The sequence below is a fragment of the Populus nigra genome, chromosome 14 (genome assembly GCF_951802175.1).
Source record: "Populus nigra chromosome 14, ddPopNigr1.1, whole genome shotgun sequence".
Lineage (NCBI taxonomy): Eukaryota > Viridiplantae > Streptophyta > Magnoliopsida > Malpighiales > Salicaceae > Populus > Populus nigra.
The window spans coordinates 1,129,283-1,149,478 of NC_084865.1; the positions used below are offsets into that span (position 1 = coordinate 1,129,283).

At 34.9% G+C, this 20,196-nt stretch overlaps 3 protein-coding genes across 3 annotated transcripts; 1 reads left to right on the top strand and 2 right to left on the bottom strand.

Moving 5' to 3' along the window:
• Positions 1-1,119: 1,119 nt before the first annotated feature.
• LOC133673572 (uncharacterized) lies at positions 1,120-5,046 on the bottom strand. The gene is made up of 5 exons (XM_062094448.1): positions 4,800-5,046; positions 3,301-3,473; positions 2,934-3,032; positions 2,693-2,844; positions 1,120-1,747 (listed from the first exon to the last, which is right to left on the bottom strand). The coding sequence occupies exons 2-5, from the start codon at positions 3,469-3,471 to the stop codon at positions 1,360-1,362; spliced, it is 810 nt and encodes a 269-aa protein (XP_061950432.1). The 5' UTR covers positions 3,472-3,473; positions 4,800-5,046; the 3' UTR covers positions 1,120-1,359.
• A 1,228-nt stretch (positions 5,047-6,274) lies between these two features.
• On the top strand, positions 6,275-13,773 carry LOC133673488 (asparagine--tRNA ligase, chloroplastic/mitochondrial-like). The gene is made up of 16 exons (XM_062094335.1): positions 6,275-6,433; positions 7,028-7,549; positions 7,647-7,715; positions 8,701-8,811; positions 9,404-9,508; positions 9,682-9,819; positions 10,602-10,682; positions 11,013-11,090; positions 11,191-11,259; positions 11,340-11,414; positions 11,551-11,634; positions 11,797-11,883; positions 12,428-12,523; positions 12,654-12,728; positions 13,016-13,142; positions 13,425-13,773. Exons 2-16 carry the CDS (start codon positions 7,124-7,126, stop codon positions 13,538-13,540), a joined length of 1,737 nt encoding a protein of 578 aa, XP_061950319.1. The 5' UTR covers positions 6,275-6,433; positions 7,028-7,123; the 3' UTR covers positions 13,541-13,773.
• A 489-nt stretch (positions 13,774-14,262) lies between these two features.
• Positions 14,263-18,066, bottom strand: LOC133673489 (probable fructokinase-4). Its single transcript, XM_062094337.1, has 4 exons — positions 17,578-18,066; positions 16,505-16,837; positions 14,916-15,032; positions 14,263-14,613 (listed from the first exon to the last, which is right to left on the bottom strand). The coding sequence occupies exons 1-4, from the start codon at positions 17,980-17,982 to the stop codon at positions 14,482-14,484; spliced, it is 987 nt and encodes a 328-aa protein (XP_061950321.1). The 5' UTR covers positions 17,983-18,066; the 3' UTR covers positions 14,263-14,481.
• Between the last annotated feature and the right edge of the window lie 2,130 nt (positions 18,067-20,196).

The window sequence follows — 20,196 nt, forward strand, 5'->3', positions numbered from 1 at the left end:
GAAATTTAATGGAGCTTACCTCCCTTAGAATAAGCAAAAATAATTTTCGAGGGCCAATACAAGAAACCATAGCTAACCTTCAAAAGGTCAACAGACTATTATCGTCTCAAAATCTCCTCACTGGCAGAATGCCTCAAGGAATCATCAATCTAAGCATCTTAAAATCTTAGACCTGTCACAAAACCACCTCTCTAGCAGAATTCCAGCCAATATTACCACTTTGAGAAGCTTGGTGCGGTTAATTAAGCTTGTCAAACAACGCATTGTTGGGCAGGCAACATTCCGGACCTCTCTGGTTGTGGTAGCTGAATACATTAGATCTTAGTAGCAACAATCTAAAAGGAATTGTGCCTAATCTTCCAATAAACTTGAGAAGATTGTCTATGAGCCATAATGTGCTATCAGGACACATTTCACCTGCAAGTGTCTTCTAACACCTCACGGTACTGGATTTGAGTGATCACAGGCTTTCAAGTCCCATTCCTCAGGAAGTTCTCACTTTGCCTATGGTAGTACGCCTAAATATCCCAACCAATAAATTCACAGAAATGGAGGTAATACCATACCCTTCAGCAGATTTACAGCTTCGAGTGTTGGACGCACATGCTAACCGGTTGCACGGGCATCCACCCATCAGTTTAGTAAACGTAGCGAGATTATCATCAATTGATCTTTCCCATAATCAGTTCTCTGGACGAATCCCAGTAGAATATGGACCAAAACCGGGGAGTTCATGGAAAAGCTTGTTCTTAGAAGACAATCTTCTAACGGGAAATCCTCCACCGCAGTTCATTGACAGGACAGTGGCAGCTTGCAACAGCCTTGCCCGCAATTGCTTAAGGTGTCCGCTGAACATACGCTTTTGCAGAGAACAATGGCCAGGCTTGTAGTGTGTTGAGCACCAAGATCACAGAACTTGAGAAGTTACCATATTCACAGTGGATCATCATGAAAATTCTATTTACTCAAGTATATAGTAGTAGTAATTTCCAATGGGATAAGTTTCTACTTCCTAATCAAGTGTGGGGTACATGTTGAATTTGCATCCAAAATAAAGTTCAGTGGTTCCAGCGAAGGAGAATGTGTAATAATCTGTACCATCCATTAACGCGTTTCCAGTGTTGAATAAATTTCCATTTATCCATGGGATAATTAATCTATAATGTTGCAGCTTACAATTTCTCAACACATAAAACAACATAAACTTTCCCAGTTTTCAATGTGGGTGAAAAGCGAAATGGATTCACATGCTTATCAGCAAAACAATCGCCTGTAAATCAGCTAATGTAGCAAAAAAAATTCTGATATTCCGTAACTCTACAAATACATGTTTCTAACTACAACATAACAGAACGCAGTTTAGAGAAACCAATTAACACTAACATTGCCAAGCCATGCAAAAAGTGGGAACTGAACCAAACCAATGAGGAGCAAGAAATAATGGTGCCGGCTCGAATCAACACTCCTCACCTCTGCAAAGAGTACTCTCTTCATTGTCTTCACCAAGAAAATTCCCATACATAGGCAGGTACATGGCATCAAAATGTAGTAAGAGTATCCAGGTAAGATCTTTCCAAGTACAGCAAAACATATGCCTGTGAAAGTATACCCAGCATATGCAACCATGTCTAACAAGGGTGCCTCCCCACTACCCAATGAAAGGAGTATTATTTTGAGTAATGCAACCTGCATAAACCAACCAAGCAATCCCTTGACAAACAGCCAATTGAGAGCTTCTGGGCTAAACCTGGGGAAAAAAAAAAACCTAAACTTGAGAGCCCAGATGAAATTAATTCCCAAAGTAAAGACAAAAAAGGGTGTTGGAATTCAATGCTGTGATCCAATTCCAGAGATTGTTTGGCTGGTTTGAACAATGCATCCTGTCCAAACCAGTCACACAATCCCTTATCAAACAGCCAATTGATAGCTTCTGGGCTAAACCTAGAATCAAATGGAATTAAACTTGATCTCAGATAAAGGAAATTCAAGGGCCAAAGAAAGACAAACAAAAGATCTGGTTGAATAAAGATGTAATGCAAGTAATTGTTCATCCGGCTGAGAAATTACTTGCTTTATTGAAGCTTTACAGATGCACACACACAAGTCTTGACATGCACAAAAAAATAAGGAAGAGAAAAAAAAAAGTGAGAGACAAAGGTGTAGTGCAAGATGCAGGAATCAGAGCGACAACTTTAAGCAACACCATCAAAATTGCCACCGTATGACTTCTGCCACGGACAGCAATAACACTGCCATACAAAAAGAGAACTTTGAAAATAAAGGATTTCCCTTCATGACCCTCTCCATCTAGCAGCGAAGGTTTGGTAAAATAGCCACACAAAAAAAAGGTTTTTTCCACCCTTTAGAACTATTATCAGACAGATCAACATGATACAGTTGTGTGCTAATCAACATTTGTAAGTGCTTACATTGCTTTTTGCTAACAGAGCTAACACCAAAAATAACTAGAAGCAGTTACCAAAATGCTATCCAAAAATCAGTATGGGACTATGACAAATTAAGGTTGTGAACATGAAAAAGTTTAGCATGGGTTATGTTTGGATGGGAACAAATAGGGCTAACAGAGAAGCTGTACATAGATGCATCCAATGCAAAAAATTGATAAGCTTGCCACCAGCACATGTAGGTATTAAGGCTAAGCTGGGTTGATTGGAGAATATAATCTACTTACTTTCCATTAAGTCCCAATGACAAGCCAGCAAGAACAACATAGGTACCAAATGCCATGAACGGAATGTACAGGTCTGGTGCATTTATATCATAGATTGGGGGTTTATAGGAAAGCCTGCCCCCTACTGGCTCAGTTATCCTTGTCCAATGTCCCTGAGAAAAGGATAGTAAGGACAAAAGGTCACGTCAATAGGAAAAAGATGGTGTGCAAGCTAGAAGAAACATTAGATTAGATTACTTACCCTGTGCAGGAAAGGAAACAGAACAACCTTCAATTTGTTCCTCACATAGTGGTCATTCACTTGGAAATAGTATTGTGGATCAGAGAAGTATCTACTTATCTGTTTATTTGAAAGAAATTGTCAGCTAAAATCACATAGCTCTCAAACTAAACCACAACAATCTAACCTGTCTAAAATGAACCCATAGCATTTATGTAAATGGTGCCTTGTCAGTAGTCTAAAGACACTAGCATGAGGCCTTGTAGTGTCCAACATAATCAAATCTGGGACTAGCGCATGCTCAACCAGAGCATCAACATTCAATTTGGCTTACAGCAAACTTAAACCAAAATGGTGCTTGACATGAAAGTCTCAGAGTGCTACTTACATTGCTCTGCACATACTCAGAACTCGATCCCAGAATTTTCTCTCCATATGCACCCAGTCCACCTTTAATAAGTCCCGAGCCAGCTCCATAGAAGGCATTCCCAAATGGAGTGGGCTGAGGGTTGGTCGGAGGTCTTGGCACCCCAGGCTGAGGTCCCACATTGTTATACATTTCTGCACTTGAGAGGGAGAGAAATCAGAACAAGTTTGTGCAGAAGAACTGCTTATTAGCATTGAATATCTCTTAGCTGAGTCGATCAAGCACTGATTACTAATGGATGCTTAAATTCGAAACTTTTTCAAAACCCAATTGAATCCATAGTCAATTGAATACAATAGAAATGAGGTTTCAAGCTTAACAGGGAACAACCGATCACATAATATTTTTAAGAAAACGGGATGACTGATGCATCCTTCAAATGAAACTGTAAACTTGAGACCTATGAAGTTTCCATATAATTCTAAAATCAAAATCCATTCTCCTCCATGTACTGCATATTCTCATAGTTTAATTGTCATATGGTAGAAGTTGAAATGTATACTCTTGATGGAAGCATTTAGTTTCCATCTACTTTCAAGAACTCAATACCTCGACAAATATCAGTACTCCTCGAATAGTCAGAACACCATATCATTTGGTATCAGCAGGATGGCCAGAATTCATGACTTCAAGGCATGGAAGTTTGTGTTCCAGGGTCCAGTTCCCCATTTGGACCATCTTCCAAACATCCCCCTTCCTGCCATCTATGCTAGCATGTAACACCAGTATATAAAGGCCCGGAAAAAAAGGATGCTTCCAGAATGCCCAACCATATTCTAAGCAGCAGACACAGACTCGAGCTATGCACTCATATGGAGCTCATGAAACAACAGACACAAAAAGGATTCTTCCAGAATGCCCATTGTTCATAAAAACATAGCCCCATCCACAGTCAAAATCCTCACACATCCTATATTCCCAAATATAATCCTCTTTGTTTTTTCCAAACAATTAAACACCGTCACTAAACCTCTCAAAACTCTCCCACCAATCCAAAATCCATCAAGCACCTCTCAGCACCTTCACTTCTACTTCAACAATTGACATCATACACCACAACTCACAAAAATTACCCTACCCAAAATTGCATACCTACAAAATCCCTTACCAATCCTCTTTAGAAACCAAACTAATCACATTCATTCAAAAGCCACTAAAAACTTCCTTTTCATCCATAAATCAACTCATAAATCCTCTGAAGTTCCAAACTTTACCAATAAAACAACAAAACCACCTCTCCATGACCCATCACCAAAACTCCCTCATCAACCCACAATCTTAACAACCCATCTGCGTAAGTCCCACATCAATCTTAACCCCCAATTCCCAATTCAAATCCCAACAAAATCACACACACAAACACATACATGCCAGTCATTCAATCTATCAAATCTATTAGCATTTAAACAAGTACAAACACATACAGAAAGATATATTAAATATGGATCTAAGAATATGACCTGGAGATGGTGTCAGCAAGTTTCCGGTGATCGGATCTTGGGTTTTCCGGTGATGGGCTTCTGTTCTATAATGGCACCGCGCAAACTGTGTATGGGAATAACGGGTCCGAGGGTGCTATAAAGAGAGTGCGAATTATTTAAGCGGGGCGGCACGTTCAAGAAGTCTTTGATTTTTTATTCTTTACTTGCATCATTGGGGCAATTAGAGCCTCACATGTAGATGGTAACCTAGATGTTAAACTTGGCTTGAATTGATGGTTTGGCCTTGAAAATTGAGGTTTTTAATTAAATTAAATTAAATATTAATTTACGAAAACTTGATTTACTTGATAAAACTTTTTATTTTTCAATTAACCTCTTCAAATTTAGCTAGGTAAATACTGACTGCTTTGTTTTTTTTGTTATAAAAATATTTTTGAAAAAAATTAAAAAAATATTTTTTTTGTTTTGAATAAATATTTTTTTATGTTTTCAAATAATTTTAATGTGCTATGTAAAAAATAATTTTTTAAAAATAAAAAAATATTATTTTGATGTATTTTATAGTGAAAAACACTTTAAAAAATAACTGTTATCACATTTCCAAACACCTTATAAAAAAATAAAAAGCTATTATTTAATAAAATAGCTGGTTTATGTTGATACAGTGATTTATAAATTGACAAAATAATCTAGTAATACAAGTTCTTTTCAAATTAATTCTTGAGTTGAGTTTGACAACTAGTTTTTTAAATTTTAAGTTGCGGAATGATTTTCTATAATTAATAAATTTTTAAAATTTTAAATTTGAATTTTTTTTCTTTTTATTTTAATTTATGGTGAAGAAGGTATTATTAGATCAACTTTTACATTTTTAAATTGAAAATAAATAATTCATATTCTAATTGGTTCAATAATAAGAATGTTTTTTTTTTTTGTTAATAACCTCTTTTCCAAACAAATGCACTTGTGAATTGGTTTTCCAGTCATTTTTCTATTTTATATAAAACTCTTCATTCAAATGTTAAAAAGTTACAAATTAACTTTCAATATACAATTTCCAAGTGAAAATATTTTTTATTTTAAAATATTTATACCAACATAAATTCTTAGCTCACCACAAAGTAGGATGAGTTCACTTCATGAACGTGGATTTAAATTGGATTTTATTTTGAACCGATTTTTTTATTATTAAAATAATATTATTTAAAATGGTATTGTTTTCAATTTTATAAAAAAAAACTTTTTAATCAACATGTTTTAAAACTTTTTAAAATAATTATAATTTGGGTTTATTTGTTAATTCACGAATGCTAAATTATATATTGTTTTAATTAATATGTAATTAAAAAATAAAAATAAATAAAAGTACAATTTAGGTACTATAACTATAAAACAAAGTATTATTACAATACTCCAACATTTTTGTTCCCATCCCAAAACAGGGTTTTCCTTTGAAAAAAATAAGAAAATTTAAAAAAATTTATTTTCTTTTAGGAACTCACAAGGGAGTGTAGAGTGTAGACCCATCAACTATCAAGGCCTTATCTCCCTATACAATTAACCCAATCCCATTCCACTCAAACGATTCCCTTCTTTCTCAGCGCCAGCACTCATACAATCCCTCGCTCATGTTTCTCTATCTGTCGTAACAGGTGAGTTTCAATACTCCATTGCTGTAAGTTGCCATAGTACTTCATCTTCACACCACATACACGGTACCACACAGTAGACACCAACTGGGTTCTCCCAGTATTTGGTAAAGTTGGTTTTTTGGTCCATTTCTTCGTGTTTCTAAGCTGTAAAGTTTCTTTTTTTTAATTATTATTATTCTTTATGATGCTCCGGTTTGTTCATCTAGGCAATATTTGTTTGTCTGTATATTTTTTTTAACCTTAGGAATTGATGATGGAATAAGAAAGGAATGTAATTCTTGATGTCAGTGAACTAAACAAAATTAAACAAAGAATTGGAGTGAGATTTTATTCCATTTTCAATCTTAGAGTGAACCAAATACGACCCTTTTGGATAAAGTTTCTATCTTTTTTACTTTAGTAATGTTTGTTTTACTTAGGAATTGATGATGGAAGTTTGAATGATTTGACTACCTGATTCCAGGGAAGCAAAGAACATTAAACTAAGGAATGACATTGTTTGAGTGAACCAAACATGATCCTTTGTATAAAGTCGAAATCTTTTTTTTATTTTGATGAATATATGATACTATCACTTTCTGCTTGATATTGCAGGGGATTCCATGGAATAACATCAAAAGCCATTTTTAGTTTGTTTAAAATACTTTAGTGACTAATAAAATTCTATTCACGGAAAAAAACAAGAACCATATGGCTACTGCTGCTTTAGGACCAGCTACTTCGCTCCGGTTAAACCCTGGGTCTACTCTTCGGTTGCTGTCTTTCTACCCCAAATCAAACCCTAGTAACCTCCCTGAAATCCTCAAAACAATAACAAAACCTCATGCCATACCTCCAAAGTTCCACCATTTTTTTCAACTTTCAGGTATGCCTCGCCGGAGGTTCTTCTGCAGTGTGATTTCTGGAGCTCTACAGTCTAATGAGAGTGCAAAAGTGGGATTTTTGGAGAAGGAGAAGAGTGAAGTGGGAAATAGAGTTGGAGAATTTAGAAAAAAGATGAAGATTGCTGATATAAAGGGTGGTCCAGATGAAGGGCTGGATCGTGTAGGGAAGACCATTGTCGTGATGGGTTGGGTTCGTACTCTTCGTGTTCAGAGCAGTGTTACGTTTATTGAGGTAATAATGGTGGTTACTCGTGTGATTTCTATGATAAAGTTGTTTTAAATTGAACTATGATAAGCTGATGGGGATGTCTGTTATTAAACATATACAGGTTAATGATGGTTCATGCCTATCAAACATGCAATGTGTAATGGGATTGGAGGCTGAAGGTTATGATCAGGTCTTATTACCATAAACAATAAAGTCATGCATATAAATTTTCTAATTCTTTAATTTGCAGTGGAACATAATCGCTTTGGACTTGACATCTTAGGGGTTGTCCAATAACAGAAAACCATTTTCCTTTTCTATTTTCAGTTTTCTTCTCTTTTTTTAATTTTTACTTTTCAATGAAAAATTGGAAAACACGTTCATTTTTTGAGAACAGAGAATAAATTTTCTACAGGAAGAAAAAAAAGAAATACGTCAAGATTTTAATTATTTTTCATAAAAAAATTGAAACCTTAATTTCCTATGATCATCTTAATACTTGTATTTGAGACAATCTAATCATAAAATAGTAATTTTATTTCTTTCAAATGAAAAATTATCATGAAAAAGTTGTACTTATTAACAAGAAAAAAAGTAAATATTTACAAATTCATGACACGAACCAAATATAAAATAATAAAAATTTAATTTTTCACACTGGTAAAAGTGCTTGTATATAAAAGAAGAACACTGTGCTATTCATCGGGGGGTTTTTTATTTCATTTGGAATGAAAAACTTGTAAAGAAAAATTGCGAAGAACCTCAAAAATATGATTTACAAACTCAATGCAAATTTGAAAAATTAGTTTTTTGGTTCTTCAGATGGAAATATTGTATTTAAACATGAAATTCTAGTTTTTCTTTTTCCAACTCTAGTTTTTTAGAAAGTTGGAGTGTTACTCTGTTTATGAATACCTCCTTTACTTTCCCTGTTCCTTTTCTTCTCGGGATTTTATTTAGAATTATTCCATGGTGTAAACAACTAGGAACAAGTGTACCTCTGCTCACTTTCTTTTGTTTAATGAAAATCTGTTTCAAAAATGTTAAGCTCCATTGATTTATTACATAAAATTCAAAAGTTCTCATAATATGTTTATACCATGATGTATTCATCTTACATGTGGTCTGTATTGTTGTCACCTTACCTTTATTCAAGCTTTGGAGCTTATTAATAGGTAGAATCTGGGTTGATAACAACTGGCGCATCAATATTGGTGCAAGGAACTGTGGTGGAGAGCCAAGGATCAAAACAAAAGGTGGAACTGAAGGTCAACAAAATTATTTTGGTATGATATTCTTGGCATTCTTGGTAGATAGGGAGCTAATTTTCACATGAACTCATCAATACATAATAACATGCGTTTAACAAGTTGTAAGTGACCGCACCAGAAATTTGTACAGATTACAATTCTAAATATCCCTCCACCCCTGAATTACTGAAAAACTACAGACCTTAAAACTGTAACTTGCAAATTTATATTGACTGGAGTGTTAGATGAGGCAAATTAACATATGGCAGGGAGAAACTGGGCACAAAAAAGAGTTCACAAAAACAAATAGAAGTTTTCAAGCTTTCTCACTTTCCACCTTCCATGTGACACATAAATTGCTGTAAATCTGTACTTGCATAAAACTATAAACAGTGATAAGGGGGTTAAATGAACTCTGAGGTTTTGGGATCATCGATGTCATGTCTATTCTATCCTCAATGATATTCTGGATGACAAGCAATTGGGAAACCTGGGTCTTGGTATGGTGTGATATGATTCCCTTTTGTTTTATGTGATCTCCATTGGCATTTGAGTATTATTCTGCATATTACATAAAAATGTGATTATACTCTAAGGTTTTCACCCGAAATCTCCTTTCTTCTTATAGGTTGGCAAGAGTGATCCTTCCTATCCCATTCAAAAGAAAAGGGTCAGCAGAGAATTTTTGAGAACTAAAGCTCACCTTCGTCCTAGAACAAATACATTTGGTGCGGTATGGTTCTGCTGCCTGTTTCTAATCTACTTTTTGGTTGGGTTTAGTACCTTCCAGTCATATATGACATTACCACTTAATATGGCAAACATGTTTTTTTTCCTTTTTTTTCGATGTAGCTTTATTGTTCCTGATTCTTGCTCATCTTTGTAAATAATGCTAATTGATTCTAGGTTGCAAGGGTGAGGAATGCTTTAGCATATGCCACTCACAAGTTTTTCCAAGAAAATGGGTTTGTTTGGGTCTCAAGTCCTATTATTACAGCCTCAGATTGTGAAGGGGCCGGTGAGCAGTTCTGTGTGACTACTTTGGTATGCACTGCTTAAGTTGTTTATGACTTCTGATTGTTACTTTTTTTATTTTAGTTTCTTAAAATTCATATGTTTTTATTTTCTTGTATAAACATTATTTTCAAAATACTGAAAAGCACACTGAGAATTAGTCTGTCTATAAGATTTATAAAAGAAGAGGGGATCGTATGAAAAATATAACCGATTCTTTCGTTTCCTCAGGTCATTGGTCATCCGCCGGGAGTTTCGGGTTTAATACCGATATTTTAGCAACAAATCCAATAAATCTAAGTGTAGTCCTTGGTGTATTGATTTTTTTTGGAAAGGGAGTGTGTGCGAGTTGTTTATTTCAAGAATAGGCTGGATTGAACCAGCTGCACCTTTTTTTCCCCGTATAAACTAGGAAATTTAACTGGAAAAGAAAAGGTGCATGATCCTGCGAATTACTCCTGAATAAATTAAGAAATCATCCTTAAGAACCATAGCATTTCGTGATTCATTGGTAAATAGATTTTGATTCTCTATCAACCAATAATGTGGGACCATTAACATGGTTAAAGCTAAACTGTTTGAAGTCCAGACAGAGCAGGTTTTTAGCTGCAATATGGTTTACATGGTTTGCTTCAATCTCATCTAACTAATCTCTTAAAATACATAACCATGCATGATTTTTGCTAATATAATGTAGCAGAGGATAGAATCTACTTGACAAATCTATGCATAATTCTATCAGTAACTAATATTGCCACAGGTTATTAAAACTGCTGCCAAACATGATATTCTATATTAACTTTCACAAACAGATTCCAGGCTCTCAAGAAGTTGCTAATTCTCCGGTGGATAGGATTCCAAAAACAAAGGATGGCTTAATTGATTGGTCACAAGTGAGTTGAGCATGCCTTTTCTCACTATTATGCTCTAAAGTAGACCTGAATATAGTATGTCCCTCCCTCCTTTCCTCTTTCTGCCAGAAAAAGGTTTCATAAGGAGCAAAGTTCATCTTTTTAGCCATCTGAAAATTGAATGTCCTTGGCAAACCTTTATGTTAGACCAGTATTGAAAATAAGAAACTTGTAAGTGCTGGCCCCAGAACTATGCTCCCCCACCCTAAACTGAGCTTATTTCTGCTTTAATTTGGAAACAGGCTAGGCAAGATGACTGTAGTGTTATTGAACTCCATTGATTTAATTTTCATTGCCTTCATTCTTTCTCAGGATTTTTTTGGCAAACCAGCTTTTCTGACAGTCTCTGGCCAGCTCAATGCTGAAACATATGCCACTGCTCTTTCAGATGTATATATTTCATTTATGCTTTCTTCAGTATTTTAATGTCAGATGGTAAAGAAAAACTATCTGAACCTTTTCTTATCGTACAATTTTTCTCATCTTTTAGGTGTATACATTTGGTCCCACATTTCGAGCTGAAAATTCTAATACTTCAAGGCATTTGGCTGAATTTTGGGTTAGTTTGTCTATAAGTTTGGTTCTTCCAGATCATGCACTATCCAAGTTTCTTATAATTTTTCTGTTTCTTTATTTAAGATGATTGAACCAGAACTTGCATTTGCTGATCTGACCGACGACATGGCCTGTGCCACTGCCTATCTCCAGTATGTAGTATGTTGCTTTTCACATCTTCTCTATTGTTAATTTAACACATATGGCTAAAGGAAAGCTTGCATAGGCACTAACACACACAAACTTGCATATTTTTCTCATCAAATAATTGACTGACAAAAATTTTATGTGGAAGGTGAAACATATACTTGAAAACTGCAAGGAAGACATGGAATTTTTCAATACTTGGATTGAGAAGGGAATCATTGATCGATTGACTGTATGAGCTCTCTAGTGTAACCTATTTTTCTTCAAACGTTCTGTCATGTGCTTCATACCTTCCACTTATGTTGTTTCATGACGCCCTTCTTGATTTGTTGTTTTGGCACTGGATGTGTTTTCCATATTTTTCTGACACAGTTTTCTTTGTTTTAATCTACAGGATGTGGCTGAGAAAGACTTTGTTCAGTTGACTTATACTGATGCAGTTGAACTTCTTCTGAAAGCAAAAAAGAAGTTTGAATTCCCGGTACTACATACTAGCCCCAATATTAAGACTTCTCAGATGACTATTGCTAGCTGTTGCTACTAATTGTTGCTTGGACTTGGTAGAAACTATATTTCTCTTAAATTTCTTTCTTTGGATAGCCCCAAAAAAAGTTATACTTGTAGGACCTTAAAGTGATGCATATATGTTGATTATCCCTTTGAATTTCCTCTTGATCTTGGTTTCTAATAAGAGCCACTATTATCAGTCTCTGTTTCATCCGAGTGATGACAGGATCACTTTTTGAAGCCTGGACTCATTACAGTAATGAAATGTTGTCTGATTTGGCAAAATGGCAGGCATCATAGTCTCTTTTTTTATTGATTAAAACAGGAAGACCTGCGATTCAAGCCAATCGAAGTTGTAGATTAACTGTCTAAAACTTTAACAATGAATTATTGATTTGATCTGTCTATGGTTGGAACTGCTTTAGTAATCTGTTAAGCAAAATTACAGTTCCTTAAATGATAAATGAAAATTATACTGAGTATTTTGTTGCCTAATAAAGATCCCCTGCAATTTGTAGGTGGAATGGGGATGTGATTTGCAAAGCGAGCATGAGCGTTATATAACTGAAGAGGCATTTGGTGGGTGCCCCGTCATAATCAGAGATTATCCAAAGGTATGCAACAGACAGCTACCTGGTCTATATTCTTTCACTTTTCTAAAATAACTAAAAAAATACATTGGAGTGTGTATTGTTCCCAGAATTAACATTCGTGTCATGTGGCTCTTTGATCTAAAACTCTCAGGACATCAAAGCATTTTATATGCGGCAAAATGATGATGGGAAAACTGTTGCTGCTATGGACATGCTGGTTCCTCGGGTAAATCTCCATTTCCTTATTCCATTTTAACTTGTTTTTTGATTGTCAAGTAACTATTGCTTGTAATAGTCTAAAGCATTTATGGACCTGTTCCCAGCGGAATAGATGATGAAGAGCAAGAAGCCATCATGATTTATTTCACATTGCGTCATTGTTACTTGTTTGGGATGTGAAAATGAAATATTTATTCCTAATCCTGGAAAAACCAGAGAAGTAGCAAGGGGTAGGGAGTTTAAGAAATGTTGCCTTGGTAGAATTTATCATGTAATAAATTGTTTATTTGCCAGGTTGGTGAACTTATTGGTGGAAGCCAAAGAGAGGAACGGCTTGAATATCTAGAAGACCGTTTAGATGAGTTAAAGTTGAACAAGGAGAGCTTCTGGTGGTATCTTGATTTGCGACGTTATGGTTCAGGTTAGAAATCTCACTTCTTGAAGCTAACATTTTCTCTTAAGTTGCAGAGGTTTGAGCATGAGGTTTGATGATAGTTTCTAGATTGAATTCAGTGGTGCAAATGATAGTTTCTAGATTGAATTCAATGGTGCAAAGAATGCATACCGCATACAATTTGGAGTTTTCAGGAGAGCTTGGGAATTTGCTTCCTTTTTTTTCATTTGATTGCCTTGATATCTCTCAATAGCTTAAAATCTGTTACTGCACGCATTGTTGTGATCTCTTGTGTTTGTGTATGGCCAGTTCCTCACGCGGGTTTCGGACTTGGTTTTGAGAGGCTCGTGCAATTTGCTACTGGATTAGAAAATATAAGAGATGCAATTCCTTTCCCCCGGGTACCTGGTTCTGCGGAATTTTAATGGGGTTATCGTCGGATTCGATTTTTCTTCCTCCCTCCTATTTCTCTTCTGCGTGCTTGGTATTTCAAATCTGCTGCACTTGTTTTCTCCTTGTATACCAATTTTGTATTTATGGTTCCAAAACTTCTGTTCAGCTCGATGGTTAAGATTCCATGAACAATGTATGGAGTGATTAAACCAATTGTACATTCATTTATCACCGAGTTGCAATCTGTCTTCAAGAATTTCCAGCACGATATCTACTGTATGAGTCTTGGATCGCCTATCCTATCGATGAGTGCTTTAACATGTAGCTTGCTAGAATGTTTCCCGCCAACGTTGATAATTGCTTGATGAACAAACAGGTGGAGGAGCAAATTTAATGAACAAATCGTGATGAATCATACAATGGTTATGGCTGAATGAGAAGCCAGTAAGAACCTAAAACAGACGGACTGCCATCTCATGTTCGGAGCAGTATTGCTATACATGCCCCCAGGTTTAAAGTTTACCGAGTCAACCCGCGGCCTGGCTGCTTGATTGAGTGGATTGAAACCTAGTTGGTTTCTAACCTTTTGTAGAAGATTGAAACCTAGTTTTTCTTTTTAAATAAATATTAATATGTTATTTTGATATTGAAATTTGCCCAATTCAGTTATTTTGGAGTTTGAAGTTTGGTTTATAAATGTAACTTTTAAATCAAATTAATGAATCAATCATTGATTAAATACTTGGAGAGGAGAAAGCAAAAACCGCTGAAGAGTTTTATTTGGCAAGACCTTGCAGCAAGTCTTTTTCATCAAAATACATTGAAGAGGGAAAAAAGGTGAGATTTTGAGATTGAAGCCGCTCTTCAATTGAATAGCAAGCAACCTAAACCAGAGAAACAAGACCTAAAAAAAGCAAAGAGGGAAGATCGAAGGACTGCAGAGCAAATAAAAATAATAATAAAAAAAAAAGGTCTACTTTGATGCGTTCAGCAATTTGTGGACCTCGGACGGGGTAGGGAGGGCAGGGATTGCGCCCTTTTTGGTGGTTGTGATGGCTCCACATGCATTTGCAAATCTTAGTATCTCTCTCAACTTCTGTTCATCCTGCAAATAAAAGTTCCATCTATAATATTAGAGATATTAATCCAAGAACTCGGTTTACAGGTAGTAGTTTTGAGAAAATAACTCTAGCATAAAAAAGTAACACAATCAGCGAAAAACCGCAATTCCCAAATATTCCCAACTGCGCTTTTTTCCTTGTTTTTGCTATTTTTCAAATTCTTGTGTTTTGTTGTCAAATATTTTTTTAAAACTGCGTTTATTTTCAAAAAAAATAATTCCCAAAAAATAGTTTTCATTACCAGCTTCAGGATCTAATTATAGAGACGGTTTCTTATAGAATTTACCTCCAGCACAGATTGGTCATCAACAATCTTGCAAAGGAGTGCTCCGATGAATGAGTCACCAGCACCTGTGGTATCAATAGTCTCGACATGGAAAGCCTCAACAGTTCCATGGAAATCCTGTATTCCAACAAACCAATTGAGAATAATTCAGTATTAGGCAAATCAAGACCATTTATGATCAAATAGGATCCTTTTCATTCACCTAACATTAGGGTTTCACATGTTACAACTATTTGTGGTACAAAGCTTGAGTACCCTGAGGCATTAGGTAAGACACAAACCCTATTCTTGGTGCACCGGTGTCTTCAGTTGTTGGGGTGTAAGAAAAAACTTTAGTGTTGGTGATCAAATAATACACAGCATGCCACCAAAATTGCATATACGCATGCAGTTCTATGATACCAGGAAAGACGTAGCCCTAGCTTTTGGTTTATGGGTTGTTGGGAGATACAGCAACAGCTAGTTTGGTGCAGAGATAACACAGTAAGCATTGACTTTTCGGAAGCCCCCTAAAAAGAAGTTTGCTTTATGATAAACTTAAAAGAGTTTCCAATCTTGTAACCCCAACAAAAACAAGAACGAGTTTCCGATCTAATTGAGTCGATAAGAAAATTTTTGTAAGCCATAAACAACCAACTCAAGTATTTGCCCTGTTCAATTTTTACAAAAGAAACCATATTTCCAGAAAATGTTTCATCTCCATAATCAATTAATCCAGATCATGATATTAACAGCTTGAAATTCATCATCCAAAACACCGTGGTCACATCATTCTATCATATATACAACAGCTTTCATCTTCCTGGCAAGCAATCAAGTTTATGTTAATAATTTAGGCTTGACTGTGACCTAAATGGCCTCACTCCTATATGCTTAGGGCTTAAATAAATGCACGCCGAAACTCACTTTCAACATGCAGAGAGGGACAGGCACCCGCCCACCACCGTATATAATAAACAAGGCAACTACATCCATTGTGCTGATTGGGGCATTTGACTAAAATAATGACAACACGCACAAATTGGCATGCGTGGTATCTGAGCTTAGCCAATAGATTTGTCCGCGTTAAAGCATTTCTTTATCAATTCCATGGCATGCTCATTTGACCACTGTTAAATTCCAAACATGATTCATGCTGTTGATTACGTCATAGACACAAAAGCTTTGATCATAATTTCAAGATTAACACTTTACACCTAGACTAGGGAACAAAACAACTCATCGTGAAAAGAATTACTGAGGACTGCCTCATGGGATAGATTAAAGGTCAAGGATCAAACTTTCTTCACCTTTCCTGGTTCTTTCTAATTAAATAGTAAGTCATTTCATAAAATCCCAAAAGATTCAAACTCCTTATTAAATAAATCAGGTTTGGTTCCGTAATTAAAGAAAACAAGGTCCCACATCAGAGAAAATCATGGCAGATCCAACACCCCACTAGCAAGTAGCATTATAGACAGTCATTAAATTCATCACCTACCCTTATGCCAGCTAAAAGTCAAAATTTTGTAATAGACAACATTGCTTACACCTAACATCAAAAAATTAGAAGAAACAAAATACTGAAAGACTGAACTGTAATTACTCACCTTGGTGTAATATTTGCAACCGTTTTCACCAAGGGTGACCAAGAGCAACTTAAAGCTAGGACGCCAAAGTGTCAAAGCAGTTTCGTCATCAATTTTATTACTTCCAGTGAGGAACTCAAGCTCGACATCACTGACTTTGATCAGATCTGCCTCGTCCCAGATCTTCAATATCTGCTCACGCGCCTCCTCCGCTGATGGCCACAATGGCAGCCTCAGATTTGGGTCATAGGAAAGCAATGCACCTGCTTCCTTCGCCACCTTCATTGCCTCTAGATGTGCTGATCTGCATGGCTCAACAATCAAGCTTATTGATCCATAGTGGAACACCTTAGCCTGTATGCACAAATTCACACACGTGCATGAGAAAAATTTTAACAAATGAAATTCCAAAAAAATATTTTACCAGACTCTAAATATTATAAAATAAATTTAAAATGTTATAGAAAATATTTTAAATTCGTGAATTCCCTTAAAATATTTTTCGAATATTATAATTACACAATTCCAATCATTCAGGTCTTATGTCACCACAGGTGACATTATCATCCCCCTTTATTACATGAAAAAGAGAGATCCACTGCATGATTCTTGCAACTAATTGAGATCTCAACTGAGATGCAACCGGGCCCCACCCCTGTGGCATTGCTGACGTGTCACTCCCCCTAAAAAAATCTCTTGCCACTCACCATCCACCACAAAATTCACCACGGTAAGAAAATTAAAAATTTAACTAAAGCCGCCACCAACCATAGTCGATTGGTTAACTCGCTGACCTAGGGCTGCCAACTCAGGGCTTAATGCCGAATGCATTAGAGGAAGTAGAAAAACTTGAAAGAAAAAACGACATCGTTGGTTTAGGTTTGACTCGGGTTAACTCAGCCAGCCAGTAACCAGGTCTTGGACAGGTTTGACCTCCGGGTCATATTCTTAACTATGCCACCAACCCTATAACAGATTAATTTTCACCACAGTTCAAAAAAACTTGCAATAAAAATCAAATATTTTACGTTGAATCATTACAAGAATAAACATGGTAGATAACTAAGATTAAGACTGTAAATAACCAAACTTACAGATCTTATTAACTCAAGATTTAACTCTTCGGGTCTTAGCAACATATCAGCACTTGGATTCCTATAAAACATAAACTCACGCTCTCCATCAGCGCGTAGGGTAACAAACGCGAGAGCAGTCCTTGCACCTGTGTCAAAATTAATACCGGAAGCGATCACGTTGTTTTCTTTCAAAATCCCGGCGAGCATGTGACCGAACTCATCGTCACCAAGCTTTCCGACAAACGCCGACTTTCCTCCTAGCCTCGATACCGCGATCGCAACGTTCGCCGGAGCACCACCCGGTGCTTTCAGAAACCCCGGGGCTTCAGCGAGGGAGACGCCGGAGGTGGTCGGGACGAAATCTATTAGCATCTCGCCGAAGCTCACGATCAGTGACTTGTCGTTCACGCCATTGGAAGCCATTGCAGGAGAACGAGGGGAGGGAGGATAGATTTGCGTGTTTATAGAGAGGGAAAGGAGAGAGAGATTTCGCAGGGGAAGAGAGGTTCATTTATAGAGGGAGATGAAATGGATATTTTGGTAATTATGAGAAATAGTGATTATTAAGGTAATTAATATGATTTTTATTGGTAATTTGTGGATATGTTTTGAGGAGGGCCCACAGAAAAGGAAATAATATTTTTATTTATTTTGTGGAATTTGATAATTAAGATAAGGATTGACGTATACGATGTATTTTTATTTTTTAGACGTATAGTATAAGGAAGGATTTAGATATAAGTTAGATGGATTTCTTACTCTTTTTGGAGAGATTAATTGTATGGATAAATGAGAAAAATAAATAAAATGATTACATTAAAAAAAAAGCACAAACACAATTTTGTGCGCTTTTAATTCATGTCTTGGATATAAAAATAATTAAGGCAATAAAAATTGAAGGAAGATAAAACAGGATACGAAGATAAAATTATATTTAGTAATGATACACAAAATAAAATGATTATCTTTATATTATATTTGGTTGATAATAAATAGAATAAAATAAAATATGAGAAAGTTTATCTTATATTTAATATGTATTTTTATTAAATTTATATATATATATATATATATATATATATATATTTACTTTAGTTTATATTAAATATTAAAATTAATAACCCTGATTATAAAATCTGAATCAACCCGATATATCGACTCATGACTTAATTGATCTAGGACCTAGCCTGCTTGAGGCATGGACTTGTTCGAGTTCAAGAAAAGATGGAGAAAAAATTGAACTAACCTGACTCGGTTAAAAATTTAATTTAGCTTGGAATAAAACATGAATAAAATACTTATTGACTCCTATTTCAAGAATAAAAAATAATTTTGATCAAAACGACATGTTTTGATAATTTATTAAATATCTTAGTTTAGTAATTTTAGAATTAAATTTTTTATATAAATATTTTAAAAATAATAAATAATAAATATTATCTCTCAATATATGTCCATTATGTACATTTTATTTTGAAAATATAAAAATTAATTCTAAAATGATCTCAAGGATTTTCTTACATATATTTTTGTCTCTTAAATTAAACAAGATTTTTTTCTTATTTTTTTTTAATTTCAGGATAATAACAAGCACTATTAAAATGAATATTCATTTAAAAATTCACATGAGTAAAAAATAAAAATCATAAATTTTGAGAAAAAAAATATCTAAAATGGTAAGAAAACTAGATAATGCAAAAAGAAAAACGTCTGGGAGACATAAAACCTGGATTTAGAATTATTAAAAGAAAATACTGAAAAAAAAGAAAAAAAAAGAGAGTCCTAACATGAAAAAATAAATTCTAACCATTAAAATAAAATCAAAATAATTATTGAGCAACTTACGCCCATGGTTTTGTCAAGCAGCTACCAACTCTCAAATAATTAAATATTTGGGTGTTTTCATAAGTATACTATACATCCATAATTAAATTTGCGTTTATTTTTGTTGCTTTCTCAGCTTCAATGTCAAGTACCAGTCTTGCTAGACTTGAAAGGAAGCATGAATGGGAAGGTCCCAACAACTATAGAACAAAAACACCACCATTCATTATATAAAAATACCAAAATAATTGTTTTTATATCGGTTGGCTGTTGAGATCATGTCTTCTTAATTTATAATATATAGTCACGCTGCACGACTCTTGTTTAATAATATGAAAAATATAACCTATGGTATCTTTCTTTATATATGTTTTAATAATATGTGTGTCCAAGCTTGCATTTCTTTATGTGAAACGGGAAAAAAATATATCAGAACATATTGTCCTGTTTGTGCGATGCATATGGTCTGTCCAAGATTATTTTCAATTGGTCAGATGAAAAGAAAAATCCGCTCGAGAAATCTTTATAATTGGTGTATTTAATAATATGGTCTATATATGATTGGACTTTTGCATTATAATAATACTGAGATTCACTAACCAATTAAATAATTTTATTAAATCAGGAGTTAACATAACGATTTCAATCGATTTTCAAGCAAATAAGACCCCCTTGGTTTATGATTCAATTCAAGTTCTGGATAAATGATTGAGTGTAACTTATATTAATTTAAGTTAATTAAAACAATATTATTTTAATTAAAAATAAAAAATATTAAAAATACATTGTTTTAAAGATTTTCTTTTTAAATCA

Coding starts and splice junctions, on each gene's coding strand:
- LOC133673572 (XM_062094448.1), bottom strand. CDS start 3,471: ATGTATAACAATGTGGGACCTCAGCCTGGGGTGCCAAGACCTCCGACC. Junction 3,033..3,300: donor CTGAGTATGTGCAGAGCAAT/GTAAGTAGCACT, acceptor TCAAATAAACAG/ATAAGTAGATACTTCTCTGA. Junction 1,748..2,692: donor TCATTGGGACTTAATGGAAA/GTAAGTAGATTA, acceptor TTTTTTCCCCAG/GTTTAGCCCAGAAGCTCTCA.
- LOC133673488 (XM_062094335.1), top strand. CDS start 7,124: ATGGCTACTGCTGCTTTAGGACCAGCTACTTCGCTCCGGTTAAACCCT. Junction 8,812..9,403: donor AGGTCAACAAAATTATTTTG/GTATGATATTCT, acceptor TTCTTCTTATAG/GTTGGCAAGAGTGATCCTTC. Junction 12,729..13,015: donor TGGACATGCTGGTTCCTCGG/GTAAATCTCCAT, acceptor TTTATTTGCCAG/GTTGGTGAACTTATTGGTGG.
- LOC133673489 (XM_062094337.1), bottom strand. CDS start 17,982: ATGGCTTCCAATGGCGTGAACGACAAGTCACTGATCGTGAGCTTCGGC. Junction 16,838..17,577: donor ATCTTGAGTTAATAAGATCT/GTAAGTTTGGTT, acceptor TTGTGCATACAG/GCTAAGGTGTTCCACTATGG. Junction 14,614..14,915: donor ATGACCAATCTGTGCTGGAG/GTAAATTCTATA, acceptor TTTTATTTGCAG/GATGAACAGAAGTTGAGAGA.